General features: G+C 32.5%; 2 protein-coding genes across 2 annotated transcripts; both read left to right on the top strand.

Moving 5' to 3' along the window:
• Positions 1-2,944: 2,944 nt before the first annotated feature.
• Positions 2,945-4,870, top strand: LOC122600762 (transmembrane protein 258). The gene is made up of 4 exons (XM_043773520.1): positions 2,945-3,056; positions 3,174-3,283; positions 4,143-4,221; positions 4,661-4,870. Exons 1-4 carry the CDS (start codon positions 3,054-3,056, stop codon positions 4,706-4,708), a joined length of 240 nt encoding a protein of 79 aa, XP_043629455.1. The 5' UTR covers positions 2,945-3,053; the 3' UTR covers positions 4,709-4,870.
• A 5,248-nt stretch (positions 4,871-10,118) lies between these two features.
• LOC122599285 (WD-40 repeat-containing protein MSI4-like) lies at positions 10,119-16,768 on the top strand. The gene is made up of 15 exons (XM_043771772.1): positions 10,119-10,468; positions 10,882-10,945; positions 12,039-12,125; positions 12,224-12,286; positions 12,400-12,465; positions 12,554-12,628; positions 13,285-13,360; positions 13,436-13,610; positions 13,772-13,853; positions 13,971-14,044; positions 14,401-14,512; positions 14,609-14,683; positions 14,944-15,020; positions 15,832-15,931; positions 16,383-16,768. The coding sequence occupies exons 1-15, from the start codon at positions 10,194-10,196 to the stop codon at positions 16,482-16,484; spliced, it is 1,503 nt and encodes a 500-aa protein (XP_043627707.1). The 5' UTR covers positions 10,119-10,193; the 3' UTR covers positions 16,485-16,768.
• Positions 16,769-16,969: the final 201 nt, after the last annotated feature.

Raw genomic sequence — 16,969 nt, forward strand, 5'->3', positions numbered from 1 at the left:
AGGTCTTTTATTTGATGGTTTTATAATTTCAATATGAAAATCATGATAGCTAGATTTTCTTGATATTTAATTTATACAAATAATGCACTTGTTGAAATGAATATTTAGTAGTTGTGAGTTGTGAAACACCATACTCAAAGATATATGATAGGATTAGGAACACAAAGTCTAAGTAGACTTGATATCAGATTAAATGTCGCAATCGTCTATTTAACAAGCATGATCTGTACATTTGGTTTTTTTAGCCACTAAAATTGTAGTTCAAAAAAGTAACAGCTTGGATAGTGAAGTTTGATGGTTCCCTTTTCAATTTTTTTAAATTTTTTTTTTGTCGTCTTTAAACGGAAGAAGATATACGGAAAGTGATCGACTTATCAAATGTAAATTGGTCTCTAAAACCATGGGCTACAAAAAGAAAAACCTCGATCGCAATATGGATCACTCTCGTATATAGTGTTGTGAGTCACACACGAATTCTATTAGAAAAAATTTACTTAACTATTACAATAACTTAAAAATATACTATTTAATTTAGAGAAAATAACATGAGTACCTAATTTTTAGAAAAAATATACCAATTTAACCAACTTTTTTTTAATTTTCACAAAATACCCAACAAAATCGCAATAAAAAGTAAAAATCGCTATGAGATTTTGAAAATCGCAATGAGATTTTGCAAAATCGCATAGAGATTTTGCAAAATCGCATAGAGATTTTAAAATCTAATAGAGATCTTGAAAATCGCATAGAGATGTTCAAAATCTCTATGAGATTTTGACTTGATTCTGATTTTGACTTTTTTTTTAATTTTGACTTTTTATTAAGATTTTGAATTTTGAATAGTGTATTTTCAATCTAAAAAAAAGTCGAAATCTCAAAAAAAAAGTCACAAAACGTAACGCGGAAGTCAAAATTTCAAATAAAAGTCAAAATAAAAAAAATTAAAATCTCATAAAGATTTTGAAAATCTCTATGCGATTTTGCAAAATCTCTATGCGATTTTCAAAATCTTCATGCGATTTTTTAAAATCTCTATGAGATTTTGCCAAATCTCATAACGATTTTCTAAATCTCATAGCGATTTTCAAAATCTCATTGCGATTTTCACTTATTATTGCGATTTTGTTGGGTATTTTGTGAAAATCTAGAAAAAGTTGGTTAAACTGATATACTTCTATAAAAATTTGGATACTCATTTTATTTTCTCTTTAAGTTAGTATACTTTGTTTGTACATAAACCATTCTTTCAAATACCACTTCACGTACATTCACAAATAATCAAATATATACACATGTGTCCATGACAAAATTGGCGGATTGTTTCTGAGAAGAAATATAATTAAGGGATGGCTAGTAGCCTAACATCTTAATAAATAAATGGTACTATCTTATTCTTGAATCTGGAACTTCTTATAAGAATGAACAACCAGATTAATAAGATATAAGATTAGTGAGTATGATATACGAGTATATAATTTATGTACATTTGATTTTTGGTAAAAAGTTATCCCGATAATTATCTTTGTACATTCTACCAATAATCAAACAATTACCACAATTTAACATGAGTTCCACATCTTTCTTTCTAATTTTTGCATCTTCTAAAAATTATGGTCTATGGGTGGTAGTAGAGATGGGCTAAGCCCAACTCAATTTAATTTTGACCCGGTACAACCTTTTAAAGATTTGAAAACATATCTATCATCTTTTATCCCATTTCAGGTTCGTGTAAACACCTCCTAGCCTTAGATTGACATGAAAAAAACAAACAAAGCCATCTCGAGCTACTAGCATGGTACACCCTCGGGTGACTTTTGCCACAAGATGGTAAGTCAACACGTAAACATTCCAAGCTATCTTTCCCTTTCAAGTTTCTACATCCCAACCAATCATGTCTACATCATTCAAAAAGGTGTGATAATGTATCTAAAGGGAAAATGGATGTTGATGTTCACTCTTAAAAAGATATACAAGTTTTTTTATAAAAAGACCTTCGTTTAGGGTCATAGAGAGTAAAAAACATCATCATCATCCTCAAAAAAGGGTGATGACTCACTAAAAGGAATCAAGCTAGGTAGCTGATCCAAGCCAAATACTATATTAGTCGAGTTAAGCATTGAATGTCCATATCTAAAATTTTTCTAAAATTTTTCTTGCTTTGAGTTCACACATATTTATGAATGTCTATAAGAGATTATAAGGAGATAAAGATACCGTTATCACCTTCCCTAATGAGTGCTTCTTTCAAAGCTGGTGAACTAAATGTCACTACCTCCAAAGGATGCTCATTTTTGGAGAAGTTATTTGCTCACCCATCCACAAAGGGTGTTATCTTTGATGTTTTCAGTGATGTGAAAATCAAATCAATGATATTACCATGATTTTGAAAACCAAACCAGAGCGGCCAATCGAATCATTCAGTATCCAGTTTTTAAAACTGGTCCAATTTGATTTAAAGTTTTTGAAAAATAAATGTTGAAGCCAAGGATAGACCTCGGGACGTATAGGCAATCTACTTACCACTGTGAACGGACACGTTAGATTAGTTGGAACGTTACTATATTGATTTTTTTTTCTCAGATTGAGTCTTATGTTTCAAATTAAACAGTTCGGTCCAAATTTTCATTTTTACGATTTTGTTTTTACATCTCTACTTATAGTTTGGATCAATGGTAAACAATCTGGCATTTAGAGAGTGAGGTTAGAGATTTGATCTTTATCTCACGTAAAGACTGGAAGTCTTTTTCTATCATCTACCTAGAACCTGAACTCAATCTCTCTAACTAGAGATACAATCTATCTACATCTTAACCAGCCCGAGTCATGTTCAATTCTTCTGCACACCCCAAACTTTGGGGGTAAAAAGGATATATACGAGTAGTATTAATATAATAGGGTATAAAGAGTATAACCTACAAAGGTCAGGGACGTCAAATGACAAACAAATTTCTCTTACTAGGCAATTTTCTTCTTGTTAGTTGAGCTCCAGATAATAGCAAACAAGATCTAAACTTGGTGCGTGAGTGTGTCAAAACCGCCCAAACAATCTTAAAATGGTATGCAATTTTCAAGTTTTATTCATATTTTTTACATTTGATATTATGTTGAAGATGGTTGATCTATTTATTATTAATTAATTAATATTAATATTTTGTGGGTATTGGATTTGAAAGGCACAATCAGCAGCAAAAGCGATCTCAAGCCCGGTCCCGATCGTTTGGTATCCATCGTTGGCTGTGCTCATGCTCGCCGTTGGTCTCGTCATCACCGCTTCTTTCTTCATGTATGTATATCTATTATTTTATTTTATTTTATCTTGTAATTTAGGGAAACAAATAAAACTTACTCGATTGAGCCCTAATTTAAGCTAGCAATTCTATCTCTTGAATTATTACTATTATTTTTGTATATGCACACGTTAAACTTAATGATTTAGTTTTATGCTTATTTATGTGTGTTTGGATTATATAGCTTATTTATGGGGCTCGAGGGACGATATTGTTATACGAATGAGGCATTGCACTTTTCGATGATCTTGTGCGATAAAAACAGCACAAAAATTTCGGTACTTGTTGATGATTTATGGATAGATCTTAGTATTTGTTAGGTAACGGATACTAGTGTGACATTTACAAGAACACGAATTATGTAAATGAAAAGGGCTTAAGGACTGTTTTTATGATTTCAAAGAGGGCCTTATTTTTGTTAAGATATTGGACGTGACTCTGTAGCATCGACTGAAATGACTTGTTTCAGAGAAATGAAAAACCATCTCCTGTTACGCTCAGGCAAATCCTTTGATCTTAGTATTGCGTAGATTCTAAGGATTGAATTTATAGGGACCCTTGCTTTTGATTATCCAATAGTATTGTACAAGCAGAGAAAATTTGATTGGAAATTGTGGCATGCTTAAAGTTGAGTAATTTAGTGCATTCAACGTTCATATTTAACCGTTGCTATTAAAAAGATAAATTTTAAATCAAACATATGGATACCATATGAATTGAATCACATATCTTAATTGACCGCCAAGGAGTTTTATACTACAAGATGCAGAGACTATTGTTGTATTGGCATTTTCTACATATGCATTTGTTGTATCTTTGTATGTTTATAGCGCCTGATGAACTTAACTTGTGCAGATATGAAGCAACTTCCTCCAGGAAAAGCCGCAGTCTTGCCAAAGAACTCGTAACAGGAGCTGTGGCTTCTGTCTTTTTGGTATGCATTGGTTGAATCATTATTCAGTCTTCTTTATATTTATCCAATAAGTTTATTCAATCTTCTTTTTCTTTATCCAATAAGTTTATCTAGTCAGGGTTAAATTGGGTTGACCCAAAACACTCTGTTTCAAAAAATTTGCTTCTTTTTCAATAAAACTTTTTTTAATATAAGTATAGAAATGTTGTATCATTTAAATCATACTCTAATATTCTAAAATACTGATCTGTGAGATTTTATCCATTAAAACTTTTTTGCTTTTGGTAAAAAAAAAAAAAACTTGTTCGCTTTCTAGCTAATTTTTTTTTGTTGGTTCTACATGCTTGATATAGGGTATAACCCTGATTAGCCCAATCATAAGTAACTGGGTTGAAATTGTTACGTCTATAAGCCCCTTTCCTATACGATGATTAAATACCAACTTGTTTATTTGATGCAGGGTTTTGGAACCTTATTCTTGCTCCTTGCTTCAGGTGTTTATATTTAACTGTTTAGTATGATCTGAGTTTGGATTTTTGTATTACAAACATAGTTATTTGGGATCTCCAGTTGTTTCCTTCTAAATTACAACTTTTAGAACTACATCATATGTTTTCTACTGAGTTGCCTGACTCATCTATTGGCACTATATCGATATGAACATTTAGCAGCGTTTGCTTTCCTCCCCCTCCCTTTTTCTTTACGATTGTGTTCGCAATCTGCCACCTGCCTGCACTACATGATTCTTGTCTGTTGAATCAAGAACCAAAAGACCAAACAAAACTATAACCAATTTAGCATGGCTAAGAGATCTTTGTTTGGTCCTCTGATTTGGTTTCCATTTCGTCATGGACTCATGGTTTGGTCTTTGGCCTGAAAGTTATGACATTCTAAGATTTTTTAAAGCCTTACTTTTTTATTTTTTATACGGTGTATATTTTTTTTGTCACTAGGGAAATGTTGGCTGAGTAATTATTCATTATTGTCACCCTAAACATCAAATATGGTTTTGTTTATGTCATTTCTAGACACATTACTGTCACCCAAACATCAAATATGGTTCAGTTTATGTCATTCCTCGACTATCTCAATTTGTCGCTTAAAATATGGAACATGAAAGATTACGATTTGTGGTATAATCATCAGGTATCAATGAGAAACTGAGATAATCAAAACTAATTAGTTGCTTATATCTTATGTCACATTATGTTATCAGGAAATAGTTTAATTACACTAGTTAGATCAATGAAAAACTACTGGGAAGGGTAATTTTTATCTTGTCAAGCCAATTTCACTCATTTTTAAGAATTGCACTTGGAGAACTGCAAAAGCACTATCTGTGGCCAAATGGCTAATCCTGAATCCATCAAGTAATTTACCAGAAATAATGAAGCCGAAACATATTGGAGACTTCACGGAGACTAAATAAGAAGTGAAAAGCCTCATCGTTTCGAATATGTAAACAAGGTTATACTTGTATGATGCATGGAGCAGATGATATTCTAAGTAAGTAGGAATTAGGAAATGTTACACTAATTAAACAAAAATTAATATGTTGAATTATAGATTAGAGTGGTACGATGCAATATTGGATGGATGCCTTTGTTAGGATTAAACTTTTCACACACACACAAACAATAACTAGCAAATAACGAGAATGAACACGAGATATTTAACGTGGTTCAATCACGGTATGTGGCCTAATCTACAGGCTCATACACTCTACCTATAAATGATAATTCATTTATATTCGATTGATAAATGATAAAAGTGGTTTGTTTGCAAAATAATTCTATGAGGATGTCCATATGATTGGTAGTTCAGTGTAAAAAAAATATGCAAAATAACAACTATTGTCAAACACACTTTAGAAGACTGATGTAGAAAAAATTTAAATTTCTTAACGAATGTTTCATTGTGTGGGTGTGTTTGCATGAAAACAAATGAGCATCAAGAAAAACGTTCTGACTTTTTCGTGAAAATATTTAGTGAATTACAGATGAGCTAGGAGAATCTATTATTACTCTTATTATTTTTGTTTGAAATTTAAATTTTATATGCTTGTTCTCGAACATACTCAATAAGATACAGTTGGCAACAAATTTTTAGAAGTTTATGCTTCATAATGTCTTTTAACGTATACCTCAAAGCTTTTACATTCATGTAATCTACTCCAAAATATAATTTCGGAATAGGAAGGAATTTAATTTATGTAGTGTGTAATTATGATTTAACCTGTGGGATCCACTTGAATACCAATGGGGGTAATGCCAAATTTCACTATTGCCCCAAGCTTATTTTCTCAATGCCCTCATTTAATTAAATAAAGTCTAGTAAAAGCAATGAAACACTAATACATCGATTGTCATATTTTAATATTTTATAATACTTTCTACACACTTGTAGACTTGTACTCTTGTAGTCCTACTTCACCATAGTCTTACATTTTTAGTTCTATCTTATAAGAGGCTTTACATTTTTGGATACATATATCATTAATTCTGTGAAAGGAGTACAGTTAGTTGCATATATATTTTTAACCAATTAAGATTCTTTTTCTAAAAACTTAATGGCTGTTTTCATCTAAAACTATGATAAATAAATAATAAGGTTTTTTTTAATATATATTTTAGATACATATGACGTCCTTAGGAGTAAAATCTAAGTTCATTATCTTAATAGAATTACCAAAAAATATAGGACTCGACGAGTCCGGGTCTAAGGTTGAAACGAAGATTTTTAAACAGGTCCATAAGACCACAATTACCTAAACCCGGGTCATACCCGACCCGTTGTTATTACTAGTCATCATATAAGTTTTTATGCCCCCACTTAGACGAAATCTTGGATCCGCCTCTGCCTGTCAACCAGTGCCAACTTGGTGAAAGTTTGTCTGTTTTAGAACTAATTTAGGTATAGCTTCGGTTTGTAATTCATAGGTAGGTCATTTCCCCTATTTTTTTTTTATTTTTACTTTCAATCCTTTTCTAGTTTTCTTTCTTCCTTTCTTCTTTTGAGAGTAAAACATAAAGGAGACAAGCACTAACACTGTATTCTTGAGTTTTTATTAAAAGAAAAGAAATGAGAAGATTGGATAAAGGAAGAAAAGATAGAAAATTACATAAAAAAAGGCATTCTCGAGTTGAAAGAAAAGAAAAGAAAGTTGAGAGTTGAATGTATTCTTGAGTTAAAAGTGAAAGAAAAGAAAGGATAAAAAGATACAATTTTACATTTATAGCCTTGTAGTAATTAAAATTTTTATATAAGTTTAAGGGTATAATAATAATTTCACCATTTTTCTTTCCAAATCTTGCCAAAAGTGGTAGGAAAGATTTGGGATCAAAACACCCTCTTTTTTCCAATCTTTCCCTTCCATTTCTTTTAAAACAAAAACTCAAGAATACAAAAACTAAAAGTTTCTTACCTTTGTTTTTATCCTCTCAAAATAAAACTCAAGAATGGAGCCTAAAGAAATCAAAATTTCTAGTATTAGAATCAGAAGATGCTCGAAGCTTTCAAATTCAAAATTTAGGATGCCAATCAATTGGTAGTACATTATTTTGAAAAGGACATGAGAGACTTTGTTTTTTACAATAAGTTTTTAGTTTCAAATCTCAATGTAAAATTTTAAGAGTTAATTACCTAAATAAACAACAAATAAGGGTCATTTTACAATTTTGACCATGTTTTTAAAAGTCTTCAATCTATACAAAATATCCGTGTTGTTCAGTATAAATCTCACAGTTACAAACAGCCAATTACAAAGGAACACCTGGCCACTCCCCCAAGCTCTTTTTCTTTCTCTTATTTGTCTTTTGAATCTTATTTAAAAAGAAAATTCCCAATGGACGTCATTTTCATCAAACATTACATACCATCCATCTATTCAGCACACCCTATATCTTTTTCTTTTCCCCAAAATCTAATAGACAGGATATTGTAGAGTACAAGAAAAAAGTTCTTAAACATGCAAGTGTGAATGTTGAAGTGAATGAATATGAGCTACAACATACATCAAGATCATTAGCAGCTATTTATTAAGTATCAAGAATTAACAGTTCAATCATATATCACCATCTAAGTCAAATTAGCTCATTCATTTAATCAAAAATAATATAACTTGATTCATATTCAATCAAGGCTACAACAAAAACATATTCTTACAAATCAAGTTGGAGTAATTCACTCCATAATAGTACCTACCATATATTAAAACCAGCATTGCTACTCCTCTTTCTCAAATTTCGTAAAGCAATTTCAACAAACAATTTTATTATCATTTTTACTTAAAACGAAATCAAGGTGTTAAAATCATCCTGTTAGCTCATGCATAACCACTAACCCCTTGGGCTCAATTGTCTTAAACTTCATACAAATTCTTGTTGATGGGTAAAAAAAATGAAACGGTAGTTTGATTTGACAGATCTTTGATTAGTTTTAAATAAAATTATTATAATACATAACATAAGAGAAGATGGGATTGCAGGTACTTGTTTAATGTCATCAGTGAGAGTGACAAGTGTAGGCTTCTTATTGGCTGGTAAATCATCCGTGAGTTTTCTACTATTCTCACACGGGGCTTTTGTTTAAATTGAAGATTTTTAAAAACCCCAATTTATAAAATATCCCTCTTTTTTTGTTTATATACGTAATTTTCCCAATTTTTAATCATCAATTTGGAGTGTTATTCTACATTTGTTAAAATAAATTAAAGTAAACAAAAAATAACTTACAATTTTAAAAAAAAATATATTTTTGTTCTTTTAACAACCCAAATAGCATTGTGCCACCATCATGTTCCAAAAACTCGCTTTCAAATAAGAAGTGTTTGGTAGAAAAAAATGTTAAATGTAATAATAAATGAAAGGAAAATTATCACAATGGTCAAATTTAAGTGTATATGTCCAAATATAGACATTTATAAAAAAATTACCACAATAGTCAAAAGTTTCTTACCAACTAGTCAATCAAATGATGTCAAGTGCTTGATTGGTATACTCCACATGTGTACTCTATTTTTCAAATCAATTTACAAAATGACAAGTTTCATCATTTTCCAGAGTTCATGACAGAGTTATAGTTATAGCATAGGGTTTACAATGAGTTAGTTGACATGTACGTACTCGTTTGGAATGTGATTGTTTAAGTTGGTCATGATGAACACACCATACATGGAATGTAATTGCTTTGCTCAAAAGTTTAGGAAAGTGACAACAATGTGATGACTAAAACCGTTAACAAAATAAATAAACCATAAGCAAAAGCTTTTATTGAAGGTGTATGGGCAAGCTATGAGCATGGCCTTTTGCTTCCAATATTCTCAACAATCCATTTCTTGACTGAGATGTTTTATTTGGTTATCAATTGTTGAAGTGGGGTAGTTTCAAATAAGCGTATTATCTTTAAAAAAAAAATTATTTAAATGATTGGCAATTGGCTAGTGATATTTCTTATTAAGATGGTTAGGTAGTAAGGACCTCTTGACCATTGTGATAATTTTTTTTATAATTGTCCATATTTAGAGATAGAACATCAAATTTGACTTTTGTGGTAGTTTTTCCAAAAATGAAAATAATGAAAAAGAAAATAAGTATTTTGAAAGAAAATAAATTTCGTTATTTAATATAAAAAATATATAAAATTATAAATGATAATATATTTAATTCAAATAACATCATCAAAACAAATTTTTTTCTTCTTTCTATCAACATAATGAAATTGATTCCCATTTTTCTATTCTTCATTGCAAATAAACAAAAAATTTTTTTTTTTTTATTCCCTTTCAAGATATCAAATACTCCCAGTTTATTGGGTCGGATCCCTAGTTAAAAACCTCCCCGTCAGACCCATCCCATCCCCCAAAAATAAACAAGGGTTTCTTTCTTTTTTGATTAAAATAAATACGAGTAATTTTTGTTTTTACAAATTACAATTGACTGACTGATTGACTGACTGACTCTCTAAATCAAAAAATCAAAATCAAAAATTGAAAAATGGAAGAAATTGAAGAAGCAGCAGGCGGAGGAGCAGGACAACAACAAGAAACAGCTACAGTAGCTAAAAAAAGAGGAAGACCAAAAGGCTCCTCCTCTTCTGCAAAAAAAGTCAGCACTGAACAACACGAAGAAATTGTGGTGAAAATGAAAAGCAACAAAAAGGGCGGAGGAGGTGCTGTCGACGAAAAATACGCACACTGGAAGTCAGTCGTCCCGATTCTTTACGACTGGCTCGCTAATCATAACCTTGTTTGGCCCTCTCTCTCTTGCCGGTCCTTTCCTCTTCCTTCCTTCCTTCTATATATATATTTATTATATATTTGCAGTCAGGCACACTAACTAACTAGTAGTGTAAGTTTTATTTTTTTGATTATTTTTCAAGTAAATCATCACTTCTTCACTTTATTGCTATTGTTATATTTATTTATTATGTATTTAATGTACATAATTGAAGGTTTATTTATTTAGTAAGGTTGGCTACTTCTCTTTAATCTAGGGTTTTATTTTATTTTAGTTTTGCTTTTAATCTGTATATCTATATCTACAATAAACTTTGCTTCATTTTACTATTACTATTTTGTAATTTGGTGTTTAGGAAGGCAAATATATTCCCAAATTTTTACTTGTTATAAATAAGGTTTTTGTTATTAATTAATATTATATATATATGTGTGTGTGTGAATAGGTGGGGGCCGTTGCTGGAACAATCAAAGAACAAGAACAGGCAACGCTTGTATCTTTCGGAACAGGCAAGAAGAAGAACAACTCACTCGTCCATTCTGTTCATTTATTCTATTAGGGTTGTTTGTTAGTTGCGATTTTGTCCTGTTTGATATATAAATGATCTAAAGTATGTTTAAAAAATGTCATTCAAGTATTCAACATTTCAGAGATTTCACAGCCGATGACAATGGGGTGGGTATTGTCGTATCCTCATCCCCGTACCCGGTTTTCACTTGTAATCCCCATCCTCGCCAGGGAAATAAGTTACATCCCCATGCCCGTCCCCATCGGGTATCGGGGATACCTTTTTTGTATGAACATAAATTTATCGTAGTAGAAGATATGTAGGAGAATGTGTATTTCGACATTTTCTTTCTATGTATAAAATATATTATATGTTAAATAAATGATAAATAAAGTATAACACATGCAAAGTATTAAACAAAAGCTCTAAACTTAAAAATGATTCTAATTTATAGAATAGAACTTAAAGTGATTCTAATAAATATATATATTATTTTCGGGTTCGGGTACGGGGATCAGGGATTTACGGTTTCCCATCCCCGTCCCCATCCCCATCGGGGAATAGATTTACATCCCCATCCCCGGTCAACTCGGGGAATCCCCGGTCAAATCGGGTGCGGGTATCAGATTCCCCATCAGGTACGGGTATTTTTGCCATCTTGTCTCTGATAGATTAAAACGTAATAAAGAAATAGGGTGTCCCACTTTCTTGGGGCAACATGGGAGATGTGGAATGCTTAATCCATTGTAAAAGGTGGGGCATAAGGGTGGGTTTACAACCCGTGGACTCTGCCTTTACGTTGCTTGCCTCTCACCACTAAGCGCGTATCACCCGACTGGTCCAAAACTTTTAGATTTCTTTTACTAGTTCTCTATCCCTGCATTGTTTCCGAAGCTTTTATTTTTGCATAATGTAAAACATTTTTAGGTCACATTTTCGTGTCTATTGTTATATCACATATCTTTTTGATGACAATTGGAGTACTGGAAGTTGATTTTTATATGATATTAATGTTTTTTTTAAAGTTGTAATGTTTGTTTTATATACAAGTTAATTAATGACTTATCTTTTGATGTCGTGTTCTCCCTTTTCAGACTGATGGCAGTGTTCCAAATACGCTGGTAATAGCAAATTGTGATGTAGTGAAGCCGAAAGTAGCTGCTGCTGAACACATATCTCAGGTGAAATACTCATTTTAGGATGTGATTTTTAGTTTCTGAACCTACTTGTGGCTATTGTTCTTGTTTCTGACTATTCTTATCTGATTCTTGGGTCTTAGTTTAACGAAGAAGCTCGATCTCCGTTTGTTAAGAAGTACAAAACTATCATTCATCCTGGGGAGGTAAGAAATTTACACAAATGAGATCACTGAATTTGGTTAATTTATTACATTTTTATATGCTTACTACCCAATAGAGTATACTTGTTTATAGTTTGTTGATCTTGTATAAATAGGTGAACAGAATCAGGGAACTGCCACAAAACAAGAACATAATTGCCACACACACTGACTGCCCTGAGGTAGATAAATGACTAGCATTGTTTTTGATGATGTTTTAGAAGTTTCATGTGAAATTCTTAGACGTATGTTCATGTTTATTGAAATCAGGTCCTCATCTGGGATGTTGAAGCACAACCCAATCGTTATGCTGTTCTTGGAGCTACTGAATCTCATGCGGATCTGGTGTGTTTTTTTGTTGGTGTTTTGTATTGATTTTAACTTTGAGAATTTTCTTCCTTCTGTTTTTTGCATTTGCATACTGTTTCAAGGGCTTTTTAAGCTACTACAATGAACTATTAGAATAAAAATAACAAAGAAAAATGATTGAATTTGATGGTTGTGGGTATCGGTGATAAATCGTAGAATGGTTCATAATGTTTATTTTAGCTTTAATCTAGACATCTAGTTAATACTCATATTTGTACTTATAAGAGCTTCATTAATGTTAGTATTTAACCTTTTTACTTGATACTGGAATTTTGTTAATTTACTATTGTTAACACTTGCCTATTTAACCGGAATTTGGTTGTAAGCCAGCCTTATCATGCAACTGAAGTTCTAACTTTTTAAATTGTAGAAACTGAACTGAAAATGTACACCATGTTTATGTTTCTCTAGCTTCAGCATTATTTCATCTTCTTTTAACAATGCCGTATACCTACTCAACATGTTGAGTATCTGTGTCTTTTTGCTATTTTCATTTTTATTTGCTAATAAAAATTTGAGGTTAAAGTTCGCATGGGAAGGATATGAATATCAATCTTTTTGCTAATAAGTACGCTGGTCTCTGACTTATAAATGCGAGGGAGTTGTATGATGAAATAATTTTCTTTTGGCAGGTGCTTACAGGTCATGCTGACAATGCAGAATTTGCTCTTGCAATGTGCCCAACCGAACCCTATGTACTCTCTGGAGGTCAGAGGATTGCTTTTATCAGTCCTTTGCCAACTTTGTAAATTAGTATATAAAAACTGAAGATATATGTTACAGGGAAGGATAAATATGTGATTTTATGGAGTATTCATGACCATATTTCAACATTGAGTGGAGAGCCAGGGTCTACAGGTTCAATTGTTAAAACCGCTGATAATGCTTCTCTCGGGCCTCGTGGGATCTTTCAGGGGCATACAGATACGGTGGAAGATGTGCAGTTCTGCCCAACAAGGTAACCTGCAATTCCTAGCTATGTTATCAAGTTTTTGTGGCATTGCTTTCTTACAAAATTCCATGCCTTTTGAGTCTGCTAGACGTTGATTCCAAGCAATTGTGTAAGCCTTGCTTTTGACAATTGCGATACGGTGTTAAAATATTTTTATGTTGATGAAGTGCGCAGGAGTTTTGTAGTGTTGGAGATGATTCTTGCTTGATATTGTGGGATGCTAGAATTGGAACTAAACCGATAATGAAGGTTTGTTGAAATTCAGGATATCATTTCACTTCAATGTATTTGTTCATTATTATCTGCAACAGACTTGAATACTCTACTAACACCTATATTAATTTGTCTCCTGTCTCTTTAATTTAGGTCGAAAAAGCACATAATGCTGATGTGCACTGTGTTGATTGGAATCCTCATAATGAGAACTTTATTCTAACTGGGTATTATGCTATGCTTATTTCTTCCATGTTGTAGGATCTCCTAATTATGAGAGAAACTCCCGAGTCCAAAAAAGTAGTTCATTTCCGATTTTATCTGTCTCAAGAAGTCCTATTTGTAAAGTCAACGGTTGAATAAATTATAATGTTTATAGGTTGCCTTAAATTGTACTAGTAACTCAACTTTGTAAAGGCCTAAAGGGTAGATATTTCTAATATTCTTTTTTCTTATACCTTTTAAACTGTATACAGGGATCCTTTCTCTCTCTTTTTTTAGAATGTAGGGACTAACGACTAGTGAGTATGAGAAAAATCTTAGCTTCATATAGCTGAAAAGGGTTATATGATGTCATTTGCAGGTCAGCTGATAACTCTGTTTGCATGTTTGACCGCCGAAACCTAACCACCAATGGGGTTGCTTCTCCTGTTCATAAATTTCAAGACCACAAAGCTCCTGTTCTCTGTGTCCAGGTATTAGAGCCGTCTTTAATGTTTTTTCATACTTCTAATTTTTATTTTTATTTTGTAAGATCCATGATGTATGCTGAAACTTTTTATATGTTGTAGTGGTGTCCTGACAAGTCTTCAGTTTTTGGGAGTTCAGCAGAAGATGGTTTTGTAAATATCTGGGATTATGAACAGGTAGGGAGTTATATATTTTTGAAGTTTGCAATTGTATCTGTTCGAAATGGATATATTATAAATAGAACTGAAAACCTGACTGATTTAAATCGGTTCAGTTCCAAATTGGAGTATGAACAGATACAAATTTGAGGTTTTTTAATCTGGAAAGTAAAAAACTGCAAGTTTTTAATTGCTTTCCTGGTTTAAACTTCAGAAATCTCTTCATTGCTCTCCTACTTCTTTTCTTTCAGTTTTTCATTTAGTGATTTATTTGGCAGGTTGGTAACAAGATGGAAGATGGGACAGTATCTCCAAACACTACCTCGGGGCTGTTCTTTAAACATTGTGGACACAGGTTGAATTCCATCAAACTTTGTGATATAAACCTTCTTTGAGTAACCATTCTTACTTCAGCTTGCATGATACTTGATGTGCATCTATCTCTGTGATTAATTTGCATGGATTTTGTTGATTATTGAGATTGGTGTAGTACACTTAGGCTTTAGATAGCTTCGATTGTATTAGGAACAAATCTTAACCATAGAACTATTCAACTATAGAAATTTGAAATTCTGTGAAGTTTTTTATTTAAAATGGGATAGGGGTAAGAAAGTGCAATTTATTATACCGATTTCAACAATGTGTTAAAGCTACTAGCCAATTAGCCATGGCTCATGCCAGTATACCACTCCCATAGTTTATTATGTATTGCAGCAGAGTGTAAAGATCCTGCTATTTTTCTTTACAGTACTTTGTTTATGGGATGAAGATTACTTCTCTGTCCATCACATGAACAATGCTATATTTCTTTTATTGAGAAGCTTTCAAGTTCTGAATTCTTAATGCCCATTAATATCATTTTCAATATATCGATGATATTGAGCACTAGCTTTCTTTATTATCTATGTTATTGAAGGGTATTCAGATGCCTGCCATGTAGTCGGAACATTTTTGTAGACTATGCCAAGTCAATCTTTGTAAGTTTTATAGGACTAAAATTGGATAATTAAATTGGGATGAAAAGTAACCTTTGGCCATTTGAATTGTTTACAAATTCCATAATGACCGACAAACATTTACGAAGATAGTGTTTTAACTGTCGCCTTTATGTTATCAATGTTTGATGTAAACCACGTGCTTTACCCTGATATGACTGGTTCTTCCAGGGACAAAGTGGTTGACTTTCATTGGAATGTTTATGATCCATGGACTGTTGTCAGTGTATCAGATGATGTTGAAACCATAAGTGGTGGGGGCACCCTTCAGGTATGCTATTCATTTACAACATTTCATGTCATTTATTTAGGTGAAGAGAAATAAATGGAGGTGGCAAAATGGGTAGGTACGGTAAAACAGGCCTGGGTCAGAACATGGCAACTCTGAAAAATGGGTCAAAATGGCAATTAGTTCGACCTGAAGCATATTTTCATTTTCATGTTCTCAAGATATATATAATTAACAATTCTATCAAATGTTCTCAATTAGTTTATTTTTTAATAACCAACCGATTTAAGAGTGGTATAGGCATTTTAAAGACACTACGGGTCACTTTCAACACGTTTAACCCATTTCATGCTTAACCGAGTTTTGGCTTATACATATTTAACCCAAATGGCCAAATATATTCATTTTAAAAGCAAGTGAATAAACATTGCTGTTTGTTCCTCTAAGGAATAAAATTTTAAACATCTAAGGCGATGTTTACTTGCGAGTGCAGATTTGGCGCATGAGCGATTTGATTTACAGACCCAGGGATGAAGTATTAACTGAGTTAGAGGACTTCAAGGCGCATGTCGCAGCATGTGGTCCAAAGGCATAGAAGGGCTGTTTTGTATGTGGCATTTTGTTGTGGTTGATCTAAAATTAGATATTTGCAGGTATTAGCTCTCGTAAAAACCTTTGTTATGAAGAATAGGAGTAGGGAGGGGTAGTCTCATGGCTAGGTGATTGAAGTTCAGTATTAGCGATCCAGGTGTTGACAATTCATGTTTGAAGTTGTCTTTTGTGGTATTGGTTTACTGTACAATTTGACTGAATTTGTGGCAAAATTGGAAGGTTTTATGAATCAGTTCGAGGCTGAAATTGAAGCCTTGTCTTTCAGTACCAAAGCTTGTTACTCGCTAATTAAAAATACTAGCAGGTTTGGTGACTGATGGCTGACTGGGGACCCCCAATTCCTTCCCTTTCCCCGTCTTTCGGGGCTATTGGTGAAAATTGAGTAAAAAACTTCGTTTAAAACGATGCGGTAGAAAGCAACGTGCGACTTGAAGGAAACGATCCGGTGTGGATTCTTTTAGATAAGCT

This window comes from Erigeron canadensis, chromosome 5 (genome assembly GCF_010389155.1).
Source record: "Erigeron canadensis isolate Cc75 chromosome 5, C_canadensis_v1, whole genome shotgun sequence".
Classification (NCBI taxonomy): domain Eukaryota; kingdom Viridiplantae; phylum Streptophyta; class Magnoliopsida; order Asterales; family Asteraceae; genus Erigeron; species Erigeron canadensis.